The sequence below is a fragment of the Vespa mandarinia genome, chromosome 3, assembly GCF_050613455.1.
Source record: "Vespa mandarinia isolate Hongniang chromosome 3, ASM5061345v1, whole genome shotgun sequence".
NCBI lineage: Eukaryota > Metazoa > Arthropoda > Insecta > Hymenoptera > Vespidae > Vespa > Vespa mandarinia.
The window spans coordinates 4,259,651-4,282,500 of NC_140812.1; the positions used below are offsets into that span (position 1 = coordinate 4,259,651).

Consider the following 22,850-nt stretch of genomic DNA (forward strand, 5'->3'; position numbering starts at 1 on the left):
AATTATGTTGTCGAAGTGTTTTAAGGATATGAAAAATAAATTGAGTATTGTTTTTTTCAATTTGAAGTATCTTAAATTATGTTGAATGGACTTGGGCACCTTCAAATTTTATAATGAATCTGATTGTTAATTTTGAAAGTGACCTAATTCCATTCTTGATAAGAAAACGCATATTATTCACTTAATAATTGCCACTATTTTAACAGGAACTATAAATATAACACCCTTAGATATACTTAAGTAGTATGATTCATTAGTATCCTATACGTATATTTTTAAATTCATTGAAACGGAAACCTTTAAATATCTCGATTTGAAGATAAATGGACTTAGGTCACTTTCAATATAAAAAAAAATATATATATATATATATGTATATTTTTTTTTGTTTCAATATATCTACTGTATTATTTATTATATTTTCTCATTCTTATTACGAAATTGTAAATATATTGTTCATTACTAATTATTATTTTATCTTTCTAATAAGGATCTCTTCATTTTCTTTCTTCTTTGTCTTCGTAAATAGTATCGAAGTACCACACATCAAAGATTCCAAAGTCGATTGGATCTTTACGTTTCGCTACACGGAAGACTATTAATATTAAGCCTTTAACGAGAAACACGTTTACGCGAAACCCGATTTAACTTCGGCCAGGGGCTCGATACCAGCCGATAATAACATTAGCACCGTAATCGTGTTTGAGGCACGGATCGTTAACTTATCGCGCCAAGTTTTACGTTGCGATTCCTTGAACTGACCTGTATTTCTCTTTCTCTCTCACCCTCCACCCTCCCAATCTCTCTTTCTCTCTCTCTCTCTCTCTCTCTCTCTCTCTCTCTCTCTCTCTCAATGATCTCGATCGAACTATATATTAAATCATTCTTAGCATTATTGTCGTTGATGTACAACGATATATTATTTTTTTAGCTTGATGAATATGAAAAATAAATTGTAAAAAAACGATACAACATGAATTATTGGATGAAGCGATGGAAATAAAAAATGAGACGATACCTAACATGTCTGAAATTCATGATCGAATGATGAGATCGATACATGCGATGAATATGATCAATTGAATTAAAAAAAAATTTATCATGGATTAATTAATTATTGGTTGGCTCACCATTGCCAAGGTGTATACGCGAATGCTCGTCGGGAAAGACGACGGTCTCTGAACGGTCGCTCGCAGTTGAGCTACTACTCAAGGCGCTTGCGTGACCTCGGCGTGTTCTTCGACCTAAGGTACCACCACCTCCTCCCCCTCCTCCTCCTCCTCCTCCTCCAGCGGTATTCGTCTTTTTGCTTGGTGCCGCATATACCGTTTCACCTGCACGATACCAAGATTCTCGATCAGACGCTATCGCTTCTTAACCTCGAAACGTTTCGAATTCTCGACGGCCATTGCCTTTGGTATAGCCTATTGAGATCGATTTCGAATAGTTTCATGATGATAAGGTTTTTGGTAAAAAAAGTTTTGTAAAAATCGACGGTATGAAAATTGACATTTAGTTTTCATTATCACATAATGAAATAATGTAAAAATTTCTCGTAAGTTTTGATAAATCATAATTATTAAAATTATATGTTGAATTCTTATTATTTAATTATATACAAGTATCAAGTTCATCGTGTATATATTTTGGTTTTGTTTTGTTTTACTATTTATGGAATTTAACCAACTTTGTTAATTAATCCGAATTTCTTTTTAAATTTCCAAATTATATTTTTCGCATTCAAATAGATGATTCTAAATTATACAAAGTCATTATTTAGATATCTCGATTAACATAATCCGGCGAATGTGTTAAATATGTTAATAAAAGTCAGCAAAATAAGTCATACTGATCTCATAATTATCGTTTCGCGTGCATTCGCGTTGAATCTAATTAAATCCCTACCGTTTCCATTGCGAGATCTGTCCGAGGATACGCTCCCGTTGTAATGATGCCGCCGAGAGTTGGTGCTTTCGAGAGGAAACGGGGAGGCTTGTCGATGATTTGGCGTCAACGTTGGTGGTGGCGTTGGAAACGGCGTCGTAGGGTTGTCCGTCGTTGCGGCACCCTCCGTGTCCGAGCCAGTGCGATAAGAACGATCACCGGCACCTAAAACATATCGTTGAACGTCGAAACTTTATCGTTTGTCATTTAATCGATTTTATAATTACATTAGTTTACTTTGTGTTCAACTTTTAATTATATGGGATGCATATAAAAATTGTTTTTCTCGTATATTTTAAGGCTATAATAAATCATCTATTGTATATTATTTTCAGTCATACTTTTTTAGATCATAATCAAAATATCATCTAAAATAAAAAAAAAATATTTAAACAAATACCAAATTGAACTATCCTCTCGTAATTTTTTAATTCAAGAAAGATTTAAAATCGAGCTCATCCGAAATTATATATATATATATATATATAAATTATATATAAATATATATTATATATATATATTATATATAATTATTATATATATTATATATATTATATATAAATATATATTATATATAAATTATATATATTATATATATTAGGGGGGCCGGAAAGTAATGTCGTTTCTGCGCATGTCGATATTTGATTGTGATTAAAAATAAAAACTTGTTAAAAATTTATTCGTTTGAATATAATCTTAGAAAGCGACATTACTTTCCGGTCCCCCTAATATATATATATATATATATAATATATATATATATATATATATATATGTATGTATGTATGTATACGAAAGTTATATGGAGATAATAAAAGAGAGCTGTCATATTTAGCGACCGTCTCGTCATCTTATTTTATTGTCTCCCGAGCAGTCTTTTACGAAATCCTTGTGAAAATCCTCTTTGGAGATGCTTCTGGTGTCTATTTTCTCGCCGTTTGACCCAAGCTGTATTTGCTTAAGCGAAACTCACGCAGTATTCTTGAGTTATGGTACAGCATTCTTTAAGGAAAGTATGATAGCTCGACTTTCTCCCTCTTTTCTAACACCTTCGAAGATAATCCTCTTTAGAAAGAAGTAAAAATCGAAGAGAAAATAATGCCAAGACGATAAACGATTTTCGACCTTATCGAAAGTGTGACTCAGCGTGCAAGGGGCGTGATGTTTGTTCTGTTAATTGGTAGCTAATTGTCGTTTGCAAGAAGGCTTGCCTTTTCTTTAATCCTCTATTAAAGTTTCTACCTCGATGCGTGGGGACAAAAGGGGTAAGAGAGAATACGCTAAGAAACAGATACATTTTCTCTCCCTCTCTCTCTCTCTCTCTCTTTTTCTTTCTTAAGGACATCGATGTACCAAAAGAAAGAAGAAGAAGAAGATGAGGGATGGTCGGGAAAGAGGATCGAACGTAGTCGGTAATTAATGAGGAAAGTTTTACAAATAGCCGAAGGCATAGTCACTAAACGCCTTAGCAAGCCCGTGAAATTCATCCACAAGCGAAATATCCTCGTGCAGTACTAACTTTTTAATTGATTATTATCCTTTCTCCTTCTTCTCTCTCTCTCTCTCTCCCTCCCTCTCTCACTCTCCCTCTCTCTCACTCTCTCTCTCTTTCTCTTTTTTGCCTTCTTCGCGTACGGACGATAATCGACGATCGGTCCTCGCATTTTCGTCTTTTCTTTTCTCTTATACTTTGTCCAAACGACAACGATTATAATCGATCACGTTGTGCTACGAATATCATCGAACACGAGTTCAAAGTTTCAAGTTAAGAACACCAAGAAAAAAGAAAAAAATTCATTTCTCTTCGAGGAGGAAGAAAAAAATTTTACAAGATTTTTATATTACGTAATATACAATATATTTTCAAAATCTCTTCTATTGTTATTATTGTATTATTAAGTGTATATCATATATGTCCGTGTATATATATTTGTGGGCGGACGCGTGCTAGCGCGCGTATGTATGTAAGTCAATTTCATCTCACCACCAATAATCGAAGAAATCGATGGCGTTTCTTCTCTGCTACTTTTAGTTTTAACACGGTAAAAGATCAAAGATCATCGTAAAAGGAGAAGCGGTTATATGAGAGAGAGAGAGAGAGAGAGAGAGAGAGAGAGAGAAAAAGGCAGAGAGAGAGAGAGAGAGAGAGAGAGAGAGAAAGGCAAGATGTGCAGCCTTGATAGTCGAGACGTCTGAGAGTGAGTAGCCGAGAGCCGGGCCAGTGGCGCTGATATTGCTCGCATTAAACTTTCATATTCAATCTTGGCACCCACCACCGTTGGGGCCGCCCTACGTTCTCCTCCCGAACCCCCACTACTCTCTTTCCCCTTACGATGAGCCACGGTATGCTCTCTCGTTGCTGAGAGCAAGAGCACCAACATCAACCCCACATGTAATTGTGTTATGCCCTCTTCTCTCTCCGTCACCCTCCTCCGACTGACTCCTCTTCCTCTTCCTCATCCTCCTTCATCTGTCTGTCTGTCTCTCTTTCTCTCTCTCTCTCTCTCTCTCTCTCTCTCTCTTTCTCTCTTTCTTGCTCTCTAAAGTTTCCCTCTTCTCAACCTTCTTTTCCTGCCCCATAGATTCTCTTCCTCTCACTCTTCCATCGTTTTACCTTCCTCTATTGAATTTTCTAATCCATATGGATTTGAATTTAAAAAGATCTATACTTTTTTCTCTTCCATCTTTCCATTCTATGAGTATCTTAAAGTTATAAATATATTTACAGGAACTATAAAGATATACAATATTTGTATTATTTGAACAAATTGATAAGAACTTAGATTGGCAGAAATTTTTCAATTGTATTTATAAAAAAAAGTAAAAAAATAATATCATAATATACAACGTCCATATCATAGATGACGAACAAACGAAATATCATTCGAGTTTATCGCGAATATTCGAAAGCAGGAATACTCGGAAATTCGATGATGTCGTCGAACCATTCGTCATGTGGCTAGTGATAAGAGAATAATCGATCGTTGGATTAGCAGTGGGCCGAGCCGAATGAACAGTCAATGGTTATCTTTAATCGAAGAGTGCCAGAGTGAGACAGAAACGGAGAGAGAGAGAGAGAGAGAGAGAGAGAGAGAGAGAGAGAGAGAGACAGAGAGGGAGAGAGAGAAACAGAGAAACAGAGAAACAGAGTGAAAGAGAGTTAATCACAGCGGTCGATCGCGTGCTCGACTACGTCGCCGTTGCTTTCGACGCTTTCGTTCCTCGTGCGAGTTAGCACAACCAAACGATTTATCTTTACCATTGAAACATAAGTAATAGTAGTAGCAAAAGCTAGTGAATGGTGAAACAGAGAGGAAGAAAGATAGAAAACATCACGAGACAATTTACAACGTCTTGTCTTCTCGTCCAGTAGCAAGTCCTGTTCTGTTTCTTCGGGGCCAACAACGACAACGACGGCAACGACGTTTCGTTTCCGTAGTTGGGCTAAATGCATACTGGCTAGCCGGATTCGAGGGAGACGAGAGTTAAAGAGGAAGCGGAGGAAAAGGCAGAGGTTGTAGAGAGGGAGAGTGAAACGGCCGCACGTTCTGTGTAGGACGCATTTTGTTTGTAGGGGATGGTTACCATAGTAACGAAACCAAAGCGGCTCGGCCATCGAATGCGCTTCGTTCTCGTTGTCCTCTTCGTCGTCCTCTTCGTCCTCAACGATGTTGGTCCGAAACTTGCGGAAGAGTTCGCCTCCGGCCCTTTCCAATGCTTCCACTATGCGACGTTTATTCGAGGGAAGAAATCTCGCGAACGTTTTCGATTACAAGTAGAGACAAATTTTCTAGACGAGAAATCTACTTCTCGGCATGATTCGATGGACGACAGACGAACGACGCACGGTGTTAGCTTCCTTCGGGGAATATTTTTTTATTTGATATATTATATTTCATGAACGTCGCCCAATAGTGATTTCTAGATGGGGTAACTTTTCGTGCGGAATTATATCGTCGCTTTTCTTGCAATAACATTTCAATTTATATTAATGTTGTAAATATAAATAAAAATATTTTTTCTATAAATATTAATATAAAAGACAATAAAGTCGTGTGATCTTTAATAAATTATATTATCGATCATTTTCTTCATCCATGAAAGAAAAAGTTAATCGATTTTAAACGTTCGTGAACATGTGAAGAGATACGAGATAAGAGAGATCGCGTGGCAATTTGTAATTTGTAAGCGTTTACACCTATTACATAAGCTAGGTATAACCTTTTGATATTCCGTAATACTTTGAGATTATTCCAACGCAGCAAGACGGAATTTACCGCGTTCGGGCCTTTCGAAAAGATCCACGCAATGATCGTAAGCCGCGTACGGTGATTTAACTACGACACGAGCATTTGAAGAAAGTCGACACTATATCGAGCTTTCCCTTCGGACAAGAGAAAACTCACGATATGTTATTGTAATCGTATTTTTCCTGTTTTAACGAGCAGTATGCAGAGTGGGCAATCGTGCTTCGATTCGTCTAATTTCCATTCCACAAACGTTGTGAAAATACATCGTGGAAAGAAACGTGGAATTTCGTTCGAAGAATAACCAAGTGAAAATGTATTCCCGGTTAACACACTTTGGTGGTGTTAAATACGATCCTTTTAAAGAATCGTATTTAAAAGAGGCAATAATAATATCGATGTATCCAACGAATAAATCGATTTAATCGTTATCCATTTTATATTGGTATACGTACGTATACATATATTATGTATAATAATGAAGTTAGGAGATTTCTATTTATTAAAAAAAAAAAAAAAAAAAAAAAAGAAGAAAATTCCATTTTGATACAAAAGGATAAAAAAATATAAAGGAAAAGGCAATCCTTGTTTTTATGGTTCCTACGATTTTTTACGACAAGTATGCATTAAAGAAATTTAAATATTTCCAATATCCTTGGAATTTGGAATGTCGCGTTCTTCGATGCCTAAATCAATATGAACTCCGCGCCCCTCAAAGCCACGACTATGGTCCGCGTGTTGGGGCAGAGGAGCACATATCCATAGAAACGAATTCGTCGGACCAACGGATTTCGCAATTCCGTATAATCGAAATTCGTATTTAATATGTCGTTCAAATCGTCAAGGCGAGAAGGGGAAAAAAAACTCCAATAAAATTAGCATACGTATTTATTTATCTCCTAACTTCGACGCCGAAGTACATGAGAATATTATGTCGTTTCTCGCCAAATGTTCAACGAGAATATGAATGAGATATACGTTTGTTAATTAAAATTCAAAATTAAAGCTAAATATCATTTCTAAATATATAAATTCTTTGAAATCATATTATGGAATATTTATTATTCGATCGATACTAATTGTTTTGCACTTTCAACAATCTCGTTCGTTCGTTCATTTTATCGATCGTATCGCTAATTACGAAACAACTTCGTCGCTTTTTTAACAACTATTTTTAATCCAAATGTCTTTTTTTTAATTCGCGAATATTTTCGAATTTTTATAATGTACCAATCTTTCGAGAGATATTAATCGTTTTATATTTCTTATCATATTGAAAAACGATTTCTTTTCATTGAAAATTATTTTAATGCAACAAAGAGTGATTTCCTATAGATGTCAAAAATCAGTTTGGCAGAAATCGGAGACATGTGTTGCCAAACAGAAAAGAACAGAGAGAAAGAGAGTGACATAGATAGAAATAGAGAGAAAGAGAGAAATAGAGAGAAAGAGAGAAAGAGAGAGAGAGAGAGAAACAGAGATAGACAGATAGAGAGAGGAAGAGAGGAAGAGAGAGAGAGAGAGAAGCGGAAGACGTCGGAAGGGTGCGTTTGCATTTTTCTAACATGTGTCACACGCACGAGGAACAAAGGAGAGACTGACTGCGTGGCGTGCCGCTGAGTGTCGTCCGCGCTTGAAAAGCAATTTCCGATACGTCGTCCAGGCTAAAATGCGTAGGAGATATTCGATGACACATTTCTGATAACTTTAAGAGAGCAAAGAGTGTACGGTGGCCTTGAGTGCTCCGACGAGATACTTGGAAAGAACAAGAGAAGAAGAGATAGAGAAAGAGAAAGAGAGAGAGAGAGAGAGAGAGAGAGAGAGGGGAAATCTTCAAGAAGTTATACCTTCAACAGGTGCAAAGTGGCTTCCCGTTGAAAGCGCGACCGTCTCTCTTCTCTTCTTTTCTCTTTCTACTCTTTAACTTCTGTCTCTCTCTCTTTCTCTCTCTTACTCTCTCTCTCTCTCTCTCTCTCTCTCTTGCTCTCTGTCTTTCCTTCACAAGCATTACATCCCTCTCTTCTTCTACCTCTTAAATGACTACCGAGTTCTTTGATAAAACAAGCTCATAATATCGTGTGTGTACCTTTGAGAAAACGAATCACCTAATAATGATTCTCAATGCTCTTAAAATATTAGATATACTTATTGTTATGAGTTAACGAGAAATATTAAATCTTAAATTGGATATTATTCGTTTTTGTATTTATTAAGAGAAATTAATTTATACGTAACGTTTATTTTTATTATTCTTCTGACTATGATGGAAGGATGGAAAATTGTTCATTTAAAACAAAAAAAATTCTACTAGCCCTACCTATACGACTATCCGCTTATTTTCTCTCGTAATCGTTACACGCGAATCGATACCTTAACGAACGTGTACGCGAAAAGTGGATTAAAAAAATCGTACGCGACGAATAGAAAAAGAGAGAGAGAAAGAGAGAAAGAGAAAGAGAGAGTGAGAGAGAGAGAGAAAGAGAGAGTGAAAGAGAGAGAGGGTATACGACAAACGCAATGTAACTCTCTCGTTTTTTTTCTTTACCTTTTTCCTTTTTTTTATTTTATGAAGTTCGTAAGCGCGGAGAAAAAAATTTAATCCATCCACGCGCATAGCCAAATATTTGCGAGATTTTACGCTCGCCCTCATGCACAGAGAGAATCGAACTGGGAAAAAACGATAAAGCAAGTAACTTTCCCGTTACTAGCTTTTGCTCGAATTGTCTCGACATTTTGTTTAGTTATTTTTGTTTGTTTGTCTTAATAAATGTGTATGGTACGTGTGAGCAATACTCAGATTTGTTTTCTTTTCTTTCTTTATTTTTTTATTTTAATTTTTTTCTTTTTGCAATGTTCCATTCAATGTTTGACGAAAACGCATCGACAAAAAAAAAAAGAAAAAAGAAAAAAAGGAAACTGATTTGAAGAATGAAATTTCGAAAAAAAAAATCTAAACTAATAGAAAAGAGAATTTTTGAAAGAGGATTCTCTAAACAGAATCGAGATATTCAAAGCTCACGTATTCCGTTTACAATGTTTCAAACTTAATATTCTATGCACTTTCGAAAGTAATAATAAGAAGTATGCCGTGCTGTAGACCGGGCATGTTCACTCGGTATATTTCGTATATTCTTACGGAAATGCATGAATTTTCAATAGAATTTAATTGCGATTTACATTGTTATTGCATCAAATTTGCAACGATATTTGTTCTATTTGTTCGCTTAGAAAAATGCAATTGTTTCTTATTTTTATACGATATAATATATTTTTCTTGAAGATATTTATTACGAAAACTAGATAAATAAATTGTTTCCAGTATGATGTCTTTCTTGATAGAGGGTGGATAATAGCAAGGCAAATTAAAACGTCGGATCGGAAGCGCAGCTGCTGCTACTGACACAACACAACATCGCTATCGGAGGTAGAAAGCCTGAAGGGATAAGAAGAAGCCGAGAGATTACCATTTTGAGCCCCAAGAGGGTTTAAGGAAACGTTATTGCGATTTGCTTTATGGGGAGGAGACACGAAGTATCACAAAATGATCGCGTAATTGCTACCCTCCTCGTGAATAGGCAGAGAGATATCAAGTCTATGTATGTATATACTTCGAGGAAAGGTTAATATGATGGTGTAAATATATGAATTTTATATAGGGAAAAAAAATCAAAATGAATTTTCCTTTGAGATTGGAATGCACTTAAAAATAATGCCCCGTATATATAAAATAAATCAAAAATAATTTTGAATCTATGTATTATATATATATATATCTTCTCTTTTGTTTGCTATCAAATTTTTTTTTTTTGAAAGATCAATCTCGTTATATGATTTGTTTCCATCATAATAAGAGAAAGTATATATAAACAGTTAAAAAAAAAAGAAAAAAAATGGGAACAAATTGTTCGCAATTTTTTCCCACTTTAACAATCTCGATCGGGATGAAAAACGACGTAAGCTCGGTGGTTTTGTTAATGATTTTTTTTTTCGAGCGTCCATCATCGTCGTCGTCGTTGTCGTCGTTCGAAAGCCACCCTGTCGTTCGTGCATTCTTTCTCTCTTTCTCATTAACATGACAATGTTAATTGCATTACTCGTACTCGCGTCCCCGTGTTTTCGTTAGCACTTTTTCATGTGTTAATACTTTTTAATTGGTTCTTCTCTCGTAGCCGACGTAGCGGTCTCATGAATCGTTAACAACTAACGCTTTCGTGACATTTTTTTTAACGCCCTTCCGATGTTTTTAAATTAATATCATTTACACTTGATATTTTATTCAAACTTTTTTTTTATATATAGACCGAATATATTATAGATAGATCGAAAATAGAGTTTTATTTTACAAAGAAAAATTTTTTAACGAGTTTAACACTATAAATATCTATCGATTCGATACTAATCTATAGGCAAAAGTATCCACTGTATATTTTACGAGACATGCTTTTTTTATAATATTTAAAACTATAAAGTATATTTCAATGTATTATATTTAACCAATATCATATTCCAGGTATGAAAAAGCGTCGTCGCATCTAATGAATTTCATTCAAAGCTGAGAGATTTGACGATTTTATTGTTAATAGCCTTCTTTAGACATTAACAATATCGTATCTTTCTTTCGTGCCTTTTGTTTTGCAAGTCATTGGACGATATTCGTTCCATCGAACGAGAAATTCTTCAGGCATTAAATCGTATAAACTCGTACGAACGAAACGATTAAGCTCGTCGAACTGTTTAATTATTTCGAGGCGATTCGTTATCACGATTTATATAAAAGCGAGACGAGAGGAAGTACGTATCGTTTTTCACCGACGTGTGGATAAATCGATCTTCCCAGCGACGAACAAAAATACATGAAATATGAGTCGACAGAGGTGGAAGATTAGACGACTTCAATCATAGCGTTTGTTGCTAATGAAAAGCCAATCAGTCGTCGTTTCTTTTTCGTGGAAAACGACGAATCGACGATGATTTATTCGGTGCATGTGTACTGTAAATTATTTTCCTAAGGGGTATATGAAAAACATATGCAGCCAACGCTTTTTAATATATATTTATTCTCGAAATATTATTTCTTTTTACTCTTTTTTTTTTTTTTTTAATTGCTGTTATCGAAGGTTTCGAAATGAGTTTCATTTTTTTACCAAAAAAAAAAAAAAGAAAGAAAAAAATAAATCGCGATACAATTAAACGAGGACGGCACAACAATGTAATTTGTGATTTAAGTATTCTATGAAAACAATCGCTTGACTGTAGCGAGTAATATGTCAAATAGATTAGAAGATCTAAGGTCTCCTTACTGTAACACTTCCGGAAACGGCGAGCTCGTAACATATTTCAACGGGTTATCGTTCGTGCTAAAACATCGCCGCGATAAGCAAGATGTGGACAGTTAAATGACGATCTCGGTAAATCCATTATGTTTCAAATATAGGAGGAAGAAGAAATTTGCACGTAATTGAATCTGTTTCATAAAGTTTCCTTCGCGAATGAGGACAATATTTTTGGATGATCCTTGAATTTGTTTATTTGTTTGTAAAGAATAGTTCAAAATAAATCGTGAGAAGAGAATTTTCCGTTTTGGTAAAATTATATCTGACGAATAATAGAAAATAGAAAGAGAAGGAAGCTGGATCATTGAAAATCGGTGCTACTAATTGGAAAGTCGCATTAAAAATTTCTAACCGGGCCAGTCGAGTCACAGATTTCGACGACGAAGAGTCGAAATTCGAGCGAGTAGAGAAGAAGGAAAAGTAAAAATCGTTAAGTCGAAAGTTTCGTTAATGACTTTTCCAACGTTTCATTTTAGATAATCCGACCCGCATTTCCGTAGGTACGTGTAATTAACACGTTCGAAATGAACGAACTTCTCTATATTTTTAAGTCTCGTTTGAAAATAAAATTAAAAAAAAAAAAAAGAAAACAAAAAAATCATCATCATCTTCCTCCTCATTAAGAGATCTTTTCGATTCTAATTTAAACAAAGAATATGTAGTTTTTCTTTATGAATATTTACAAATATTCTCTCTCTTTCTCTCTCTCTCTCTCTCTCTCTCTCTCTCTCTCTCTCTCTCATAACGTCGCGTGAAAATCGTTGCCGAACTTCCGGGAATCACGAAGCGTGAATAATTCCGTTTACGTGGGCGCGTTCGTTCGTTCGTCGGTCCCGACGTAAATTATTACAAGGAGCACATTAATTTCCTTTGCGAATAATTAACAAGGAGAACCGGACACAACGAAAGCTCGGCGGCTGAACAAGGTTTCGCAATGGTCAGTAGTCCTTTCGTGTAACTTGCTTCTCGAGGTACCCATACCTTTTCGCCGCCACTCTTCTCACCCTCCTACTTTTACCAGCCCCTTCTCCTACCCCCCTTTCTTACTCGCCAACCGACCTCCCCCACTCGACATCTGAAATATTAATCACGACTTACACACGCAGTTTCGAGACTAGGGGTATTCTCTCTCTTTGCATTATTAAATGAGAGCTCGCGCACGAGTTACGTTAGATAGGCTCGCTTCTTATTCCGCAAAACGAATATGGATGTGCAGCTGGTACTGTTATTATTCCGATATGAAGAGAATTACAACAATATAATCAATTCGTTAATATTAAAAACCCCCAAAAGTTCGATTCTTCAACGATCTCTGAACGTTAGCGTTCTCTCGTTAATATTTTGACCGGGAGAAAAACGAAGAAGAGAAGATAAATAATTATAGGGGAAAGGAAAAAACGATATGGTGCTAATTAAGAATTTCATTAGATAAGCTCGTTAGCATTCTTAATTATTTCTAACGACCGCATATCGTCCAGTAATTGGAACTTTTAATCCCACAGTGGAGTACGTACGATGAATAAGAAAGATTAATTTTTCTCGTGTTCTAGATTGAAATTAGCTTAAATAGACATTCCCTATTTCGATATATGATTATTATAATATAATAGGAATGTTATATTTGTATGATTTTATAAAGATTTCTAATCATTTATCCTGATCAAACTTAATCCAACGATTCTCGGTTTTAATATAGAGGGTCGGTATGAAAGTTTAAGCGAGCGATAGTTACCCGTACGAGGATACTTTAGAGTATGCGAGCGTATTGGTGGCCAGCAGCTTTCTGAGACTCTCTATCTCTATACGTATATATAGTTACGTATATCCAACGTATTCGTTTAATTACATTCCCAACGTTAAATCCACCTAACCGGTGAAACTAAGTTACACCTGTGCAACACCGGTATCTCGACGATAGTACGTAGAAATACATACATAGAGATGGTACCCATAGGTAAGTAAGTATATAGGTATAAGGTATAGGCAGAGAGAAGGTCGTAGGTGGCTCACAATCGATCCAGACGACAGACGACGGCGAACTGCTAATAGGGGAGGAGTTTTAAATGCGCCTAACGTAATAATGCGTGCATTAGGCAAGTACTATGGCGTCGGTGGCGTCTGCGGCGACGACACAACGATAGTAGTGGACCCATTCTCCGTAAGGGGTAGTTTGCCTGACAACTCGATTATACGATACTGCAGGGCTGAGTGGCAAGTGGTGATATATGGTGTGCATATACGCGATGCTCTACCACTTCCGAAGTCACTTAAAATAATGAGAAACCCCTATCGGCTTGCTTCCCTATTTTCCTCTACCTTTTTCTCTCTCTCTCTCTCTCTCTCTATCTATCTCTTTCTCTCTCTCACACCATCTTTTTTTTCCTTTTTCTTTTACTTTCTTATGGCAACACTTGCGTTGGGATCTCATCCACGAGAAGGACAACAACAACATCAACAGCAGTAATGTTGGCAACAACGTCGAAGTAGACGACGAGCCACCACCGATCCGCTAAAACTTTCTCCACTTTCTTCTTTTCTTTTCTCTTTTCTCCTCTTCTCTTCTCTTCTCTTGGGGGTTTCTACGAGAGACCTCGGTGCTCTTTCGCAATTACGGTCACCTCTAGGATGAATTTAATTTCAGGACACGGCAGTAGATGGGTATATATAAACGTACCCCGTTCTTTCGTAGCGATGCCTTGAAAACTTTGCTAATTTATCGGGTTGGTCATTTTGTAGGAAAAATGTTATTTCGACGTAGACAATAGATACACAAGTAATCGTGTAAGTGCTAGGTAGGTATATCGACACGAGTTCTCTATTATCGTCTTGACAAATTCGCGAAACGGCGACAACCATGCTCCATTATCGAGATTATTAAACTCAGAGAAGGAAGACGACGACGACGACGACGACAACGACGACGACGACGACGACAACGACGACGACGACGACGACAACGACGACGACGACGATGATGACGACGTAAAGTGTTTACTTAGCTTCGGAAAATATCGAAGGATGTGTACTGAGGCGTGGCGTGTTTTGATTCGTCAAAAAGAAGGAACGTTGGCTTAATTACAAGCCAGCAATAACGAGTCTAGAGAAACATCATTTCAAGCGGATCAAGGGCCAAGACCTTACCCTCTATCGTTAGGGTAACCATACCTCCCGGGTGTTTATTTTCTCGATGAAAAGCTATATCTGCGTAAAACGAAAGTGATATTTATGAAGGTGAGTGCAAGGGATATAGGAAGGATACCCAACAGTCTCCTCTATGATCATCCGACGTTCCATAAAAATTACTGATCTCTGTACGAAAACTAATCAACGATGTAATCGAGACGATGATAACAAAAAAAAAAAAAGAAATTTGTTGGGCAATAAAGGGAAACTTGATGATTTAAAAACTTTACTTGTCATAAAGAAATGTCGAAGATGAAATTTTTTATTTTCTCATAACTCAAATTTCTGCTTTTTATTTATCTAAAATATATATTATATATACAAAGTAAGAAGAGAAATTCTCTTACATTTCTAAGAACGACGACATCTTAGAGCGTAGAAATAGAACGAACGCTTGAACGCGTACCAGGAGACATTAAGAAAGGGCTCGGAAGTGGGATATGGGGGTTGGGATTTGTAGTGAAATTTATAGGCGATGCGCAGAGGTACATATGTACTGGCATACTGCACTGGACCATGTTGCGGTGGTGGCCGGTGTGCGATATAGGCAGCTCTCTCGCTTGCTAGGAACGAGCTTGCCGCCTAGCATCGTGTCTCTAGCGGTGCTTACGGTGTTATGTAGGCCTAACTCTCGCACCCCTTTCATCTAAACCTCGCTCATTTGCATTCCACCCTTTAGGAATATCATCCGGTGTTTTAGAATCGCTATTACGTCCAACAAAATTATCCCGCAGGAACTTTACGTAACTCAACGCATTTTATCTCGTAAATTTAGCCAAATTTAATACATTTAAAAAAATTTTCATTCTAATTTTCAAATATTCATTTGACGATTTAAAAATATATTCTTATATAATGTAATATATGAAATATAATTTAATATTTTTTAATAGGATAAATAAATTGCTCTATTTCGAATAGTGAATGTTACGACGACGACAAAGACGACGAAGACGACGAAGACGACGAAGATGACAGATAGGAAACGATAGGAAATCTCCGGAAGAAGACGTAATCGAGTTAACCGCCGAGAGATTCATCGATATTTTCCTATTACGTAACGCGATCGTTGCGATAGAAAGCCGATACGGTGAATTTTAATGAAGCATTTGTCGGCAATGGAGTGATTTAAATGGATCGACTGTCTGTAACGTAATTATTCGAGTGATCGTACAAGGAGGTCCCTTCCGATAATTTGACGTTCAAAGCGATTCCCAGACACGTGGATTCCCGATCGTACGATTCGACAGCCTTAAATTATTCATTTCTCTCTTTCTCTGTCCTTGAGAACAGGTATAATGATCGGTTAGAAACCTAGAGATATTTTACTTCGATCCTTCGTTAAGAATTTCCATATTATTCCCACTTTTCCCTCCAAAAAAAAAGAAAAAAAAAAAAAAAGAAAATGAAATTCTTCGTAGAAAAATAACAAGAAAATAATTCCTTATAATTGATTCTTTTATCTTAACTTTTATTTTTCGTTCAAAACCTTCGCAAGAGAAAATACGACATAATCTATAAGGATACTGAAAACAATTTGAATATATCATGCAGAACCGATAACAACGATAAATAGATAGATAGATAGATAGATAGATAGATAGATAGATAGATAGATAGATAGATAGATAGATAGATAGATAGATAGATAGATAGATAGATATATACACACACGATAAACGATGTATACGTCGCGAGATATGCAAGAGGTCAATATTTTCTATCCAAGAGGGTAGTAAAGCGTGATACAATGTGCGTCAGCGGTGTAATGAGCTGACAATATAATGCCATGGAGGCTATATACGGGTGGACTGTCCAACCTAGAGACAGGACCTCTCTCAACGAGAAGCATCAACGTATTGATGACCGAACAGACTGAGATTAAGAGCCGCCATCTACGTCGATGTGAAAATGTTGCTTGATAGTACGTTGGTGTTGTGTCACGATAGTAATAGTATTCTCTCTTCTCCACCTCTCTTATTGGTAATGTGACACATTGGATACCATTGTTAGAGAGAAGAGGAGGCTCGCTCGGAAAACCGTAAAAGATATGTCGTTCGAGAAAGGAAAGAGGATACCTTATAGTAGAAATTTCACGGACTAGCTAACAGAAGTGAGCGAGTGAGCAACCGGCCGGAGGGATCGATGGTAACAAGATATATCGTGCATATACTAACGAGCAATACGAGTAGGCGGAAGAAGACGATAACGGCTACGATAACGGAACAATACGACTGCGTCTGGGACAAGAGGGTATAGTAACGCGTTGCCATGGTTGGATAAGAGCTAAAACGACATCGTGAAAAATAATCATCTCCTTCTTCAATATCGACATAATTTTATCGAAGAAAATTGAAAATTCCTTTATTTTTTTTCTTTTTTAACATAAAATTTTCATAATATAATTCAAAACGAACGATAGCTGTTTACAGTCAAATAAAGAAAATTCATGAAAATTCATTTTCGATATAAAAAGAAATGATAAGAGAAAAATGTGTTAAAAGTTTCTTATTCCATCGAGGCATCAATCTCTTTGCTTTCCTGTCCATCGTTTTCTGATTTGGCAATTTTCACTGATTATCTCGCTTGGGAACGGTGCGAAATCGATGCGGATAGATAATTAACAAGTCGATTTTAAGGCGGTGGCAACGTCTGCATTGCGGCAATCGCGACTTCGTGCGCTCGCTCTTTCCCCCACCTTTGAGATACAAGAAAGAGGGAAAGAGAAACATTGAAATAAAATTTATTTATAGAAAAAACGTTGGCCTAGAGTGTACATAATACATATATGTATATATGCATTATAAAAGAAACAACACAGTGACGGATCGATTAAAATGAAAAAAATTATTCATTTAATAGAAAATTATATAAATTTTATATATAAAGAAGAAAAAGAAAAAGAAAAAAATATCAAGCTTTAAAATATACCTAAGGCATTTGATATCGATTTGTGGTTAGACTGGCGAGAAATCGATCGACTTTCGAGAAATGGAAAGAAAGAAGAAGACGACGGCGTCGTTTCTTTCGATAAACTTTTCCGCGCGGTTACGTGACGTTATATCGTCGTCCAAAGCGAACAGAGAAGAAAGAAGAGGAAGAAAAGCAAGAGAAAGAGGAGACGGAAATGGGAGAATAGGGATGAAAATGGGGAAGGCTGATACGAAGAATGATAGGGAGAGAGAAAGAGAGAGAGATAGAGATAGAGATAGAGAGAGAGAGAGAGAGGATGAGAGGATTTGACAGGGAGGAGGAGGTATATTTGGAACGAGGGGGTAGCGGTAATCGACGGCCAGTGAATTGGAACAAATGCAGACAGACGTGAGGTGAGCTGTTGCAGTTCGCTTGATACCGCAACCAAGAAATATAGTATAAACGGAGGATGGCTATTAATTGAGTTCCTCCCTTCCGTTCATGCACCGCGTCCCCCACTTTGTCCCTTTTCAAGATGAATCGATGAAATGGCCTTCGCGAAGAAAGAGCGAGGGAGTAAGAGAAAAAGAGATAGAGAAGGAGAAACGAACGGTAAAAAGAAAGAATTCGAGAGAGAGAGAGAGAGAGAGAGAGAGAGAAACATTTTGCGACATACACGATAACAATCTATTACGTTTTTCATTAAATGCTTCGTTTCGTATTTGCAGATTCGTGATATAGATGAGAGCTTGTGGTTTCAATATTTCATATTAATTTTTATTTATCGAAATATTCAGAAATGGAGATGTTCAAGAATAATAGAAGGGACAAACAATGACTACTTTTTCTGCTTCCGCTTTCTTTTCTTATCGTCCCGATTTGATCGTAATACCGATTCTTATCTCGAAAGGATAAAGTTAAAAAGATGGTACGACAATGTCAAGAAAAGATTCAAGTAGGCGTCTTGAGTTCGTCTCGAAAGTTAATATCGGCTATAGGTATATAGTAAGTAAGTAAAACTAATTTCGCAAATCCTTTAATCTACACGTTTGCTTGGAAGCTGGGGAAGAGATTAAGGGTAGCGAAGTGAATGGGCAACCTTCCGAGTGTTTGATGGAATATGATGAACGAGGCACGCAAAACTCGCTTATTGCTATACGAGATCAATGCGAAGGAGGCAAAAGCACTGCTCTGATGTATACCATTAAAAGCTTTCGAAAGTTGAGTGACAGAGCGAAACTTAACGAGCGAAGCTCGCTTATAATCGTTGTTTCGCGTATTTAATTTCACGTAGATATCCGTAATACACGATTTCCTTTCGCGTATCGATCAAGATGTACAACTACTTTGAAGTTATCAAAGTTTCAACTTTCTTTCAATGAACTTTTCTTTTAAAGATATTTAAAGTATCTATATATAATATATACTTTACATACGTATATACATACATACATATATAGGTAATGTGTGTGTGTGTGTGTGTATATGTGTATATATATTTATAAGTATTTAAAATATATTGAGAAATATCAAACATAGAAATCAACAATATACAATATCTAATCTTCTAATCATCTAATTTGTTTAGAAATTTTTATCAAACCTACCGCCATAATGTTGTGCGAGTATAGAGGCGAAGACTTGCCCAGGACTTCGAGCTCCCCTATTAGAGGATGAAGTTGTTGCTGGACCAACGACACGATGAGTTTTTTCTTCGTCGTCGCTACTAGATTGGGCACTATGACCATACCCGCGCCGTTCTCGCCATTCGAGGGACCGTTGACGGCGCAGCCCACGGCCCCCGTTTGAATGACCGCGGCCTAACGTGCCTTCACCCTCCATCACTGCAGCATCTGCAATGAATATGATATATTACTCGTTATTATTAATTAATAATTTTCATTTCGAATACAAATTTCTATTAAGATCAAAAGTTTTGTAATTATTAGTTTAATTTAATAAAATAACTAACACGCACAAACAATTAATATAATTATTGTGAAAATTAATTGAAAATTGAAGAATTTTTAGTAAGATTTATTCTCTTCTACACGCTCGAACGTGTTTCCTATTGTCGATTCATAATATATTTATAATGTCTATGGTGTTAGGTAATCGAGTGGTTGGATGCTTGTCGAAATTCCCATGGAAACGTCCTTCACTACCAAATTCCTTGATTGCAGAGCTCGTTGATTGATGCTCCAAGGGATCGCTGCTACTAGTTTAAGATCACTCACTGTTCCTTGGACTATGAAATTTCAGTTTGGAATTGCCACCACGAAGAGGAGGGTCTTACTATCGAACCTCGTGTCACGCCTTCTCTCTCTCTCTTTCTCTCTCTCTTCTCCTCTCTGTCTCTCTCTCTCTCTCTCTTTCTCTCTCTCTCTCTCTCTCGTTTTCCTTTATCTTTGCGTGACTCGTTCAAAGATATCATTCTCTCTCTCTCTCTCTCTCTCTCTCTCTCTCTCTTTCGCACAATGAAAGAGTCCTCGAAATCACGAGATATCTTTATTACATACAAAAATTCTGCTCGAAGAAAGATATGAAATACCTTCCTTCTCTTTCTCTCCCCTTCTCTCTCTCTCTCTCTCTCTCTCTCTTTCTTATCGATGCTCTACGTAGAAATAAAATTATTTTCGAGCGAGCGCTTCGTTTCTTTCCTTTCAACGAACGAACGACGCGAGAAGGAAGTAAGAGATCCGATAAGTAATAAGAACATTCCATTCCTTTTTGCAGTGATCCTTTCTTGAATTACGTTCGAGTGCGTTCCACCCTAAGGAACGTAAGAAAAGAATCGGAGAATAACGCAAACCCTTGTAAAAAATAACTCGTCAAAGCAAACGACTATTTAATTAAAGAAAACAAACACCGTCCTTCGATGTTGGTAGTAAGAAGGAGAGAAAGAAAGACAGACATCTTACTTCTTTCTCTTTCTTTATCCCTCTTTCTCCCTCTCTTTCTTTCTCTCTCTCTTTCTCTCTCTCTCTCTCTCTCTCTCTCTCTTTCTCTTTCACCGACGGAAATTGATCGGGGAATTTTCTCGGCAAATACAACGTGAAAATTTAATGAAACGAAAGCAAGGTACCAACATCGAAGTATCACTACTAGGGTAGGTACAGCAACAATAGAAAATACAACAAGCGTTCGACAAGTGTTCTACTACTACGGCACCATCCAATTGCTTGTCGTAGCTTTGTATTTTTCCATTGTATACACTGCCATAAAAAATAATATTTTTCCTTTACTTTTATTCAATCCTAGTTATATACATATAGATATTTGTATATATTTAAAACGTGTGTACTAATAAAAATGGACTGTTATAAGATTCACAAGTATGAATGATAAAGAACAATTGATTTTTTTATGACGAAGTTTAGAAACGATCGTTGCAAAGATAACTAAAATCTAATTAACAAGGATATTTTACGTGATACTTGAAATAATTAATGACGGGATAATCTAGTGGTATTAAGATTGTAATGAACGTTAATAAATAATGAATATAATGGAGGAAGATCAAGGGATAAATAAGATTCCTTCTGAAAATAAATCCTTTTGCATATGTAGATATCTCTTCTAGCCACTTTTCTCAAAGTTGAATAACGACTAATAGGTCACATCGAGTCTTTTCTGTTGTTTATGTGAGGGTGCTTTAACGGTGTTATGTTTTACTGGCCCTTCGTATTCTCCTTTCTCTCTCTCTCTCTCTCTCTTTTTCTCTCTCGCTCTCTTTCCTCTTTACAATTATCAACACTCTACCTCCTTCGACCTTCACCTAAATGTGATGAGAACGTCGAGTATACTCTATTGAAACACTATATGAGTTAATTGAAACGTTTTGTAGAATAGATTTATATCAGATAAATAAATATGAGAATAGAATATAAGCTTTGAAAAAAACTTATTTTTCTTTTCTTTCTTTTTATTATTATATTCGAACATTACTACTATTTCATCTTTACGTTGATCGACGAAGGCATTGTTATAATAGAATGCTTTTATAACGGATCATAACCGTAGACCATACAAAACAGGATGATGCTTCAGGCTGACTCATAACTTTGAAAGAATTTCGTTTAAAAGTTGATATAACGTGCGATGTGGTCTCTCGTAGTTGCGTATACGATATAAAAATTCTCGAAAGAGAGATAGACGAAAACAAAAATAGAAATAAAACGTGCCAATGGCAAATCTTTTTGACGAAGGAGATTACATATACATATGTATATATCATGTAGATATATACATATGCATATATGTAAACGCAGAGAGACATATTTCTCTGATACTACGAGATCATCATTTAACATCGAATTTTCATTACTCAATTTATGCTGGCACCATGATGCTCTTTAACCGTGTGCTTTCACATAAGCGTAAGCAAATAAAGATCGTCGGCGTAAATTACAAGCAAACGAGGGAAGAGTAACTGTCAAGGAGAGTAGATTCTGTGGTTTCCCTTCGATAGGGAGAAAAGGGAAGATGAAGAAAGAGAGGGATAGAATGTAGAAAGTTATTCTCTCTCATCGTCGACGGGTGAAACACACGTGTACATTATCGCCAAGAAATTGTTCTCTTTCTCTTCCTCCCTCCCTCTCTCTCTTTCTCTTTCTCTTTCGATAGCAATAGCCTTACCCGAAACGTGAAACTTTTCCGATAGTCTCTCTCTTAACGACGATTTCTAGCTTTTCTCAAGCGAGGAACAAATAAATGCATTGCGTGTAACCTCCTGTCGCTTTATTTCCCGCCATCGTTCATGAAAGTCAATACACACAAACAATCGAATTCGCATCGACAAAGACGACGAGTACCTTTTATACAGACGACAACTATATATATATATATATATTATATATATATATATATATATATATATACACATATATACATGTATATAGGTTTATACCTAGGTAGCTGCCTGGTCTCGCGAAATCGAGCTAGAAAAAGATTTAATGCGATTTCTCGAAGGCGTGCGTCGTGGAATAAGTTGCACGATCGGAGAGTCGCTTTTACGAAAATTCCAAGAGAAGAAGTTTTACCAAGAACGATGGATAGAAGGGAATGTTAAACGGTCGACGAATTCCATCGCGTTCACGTTTCCACCACGTCGTTTTCGTTTTCCAAGCTACCGCGGCTCGAAGTGGCTTGGACACATAAATCAGGAGTGAGAGAAGGTCCTTCTCGTATTCTTGCGAAAGAAGGTTAAAAATCTCTAGACGTATATACA

The 22,850-nt window shown here is 36.5% G+C and overlaps 1 protein-coding gene across 1 annotated transcript in view; it reads right to left on the reverse strand.

The window, feature by feature from the left end:
* The window catches only part of LOC146873114 (uncharacterized), a 323,336-nt gene that overhangs the window by 142,239 nt on the left and 158,247 nt on the right, over positions 1-22,850 (reverse strand). The window contains exons 4-6 of the mRNA XM_085655655.1: positions 19,228-19,473; positions 1,906-2,109; positions 1,131-1,334 (exon numbers count right to left, since the gene is read on the reverse strand). Of these exons, the coding sequence (XP_085511781.1) occupies positions 1,131-1,334; positions 1,906-2,109; positions 19,228-19,462 (643 nt within the window). The 5' untranslated portion in view covers positions 19,463-19,473. The remainder of the gene's footprint in view (positions 1-1,130; positions 1,335-1,905; positions 2,110-19,227; positions 19,474-22,850) is intronic.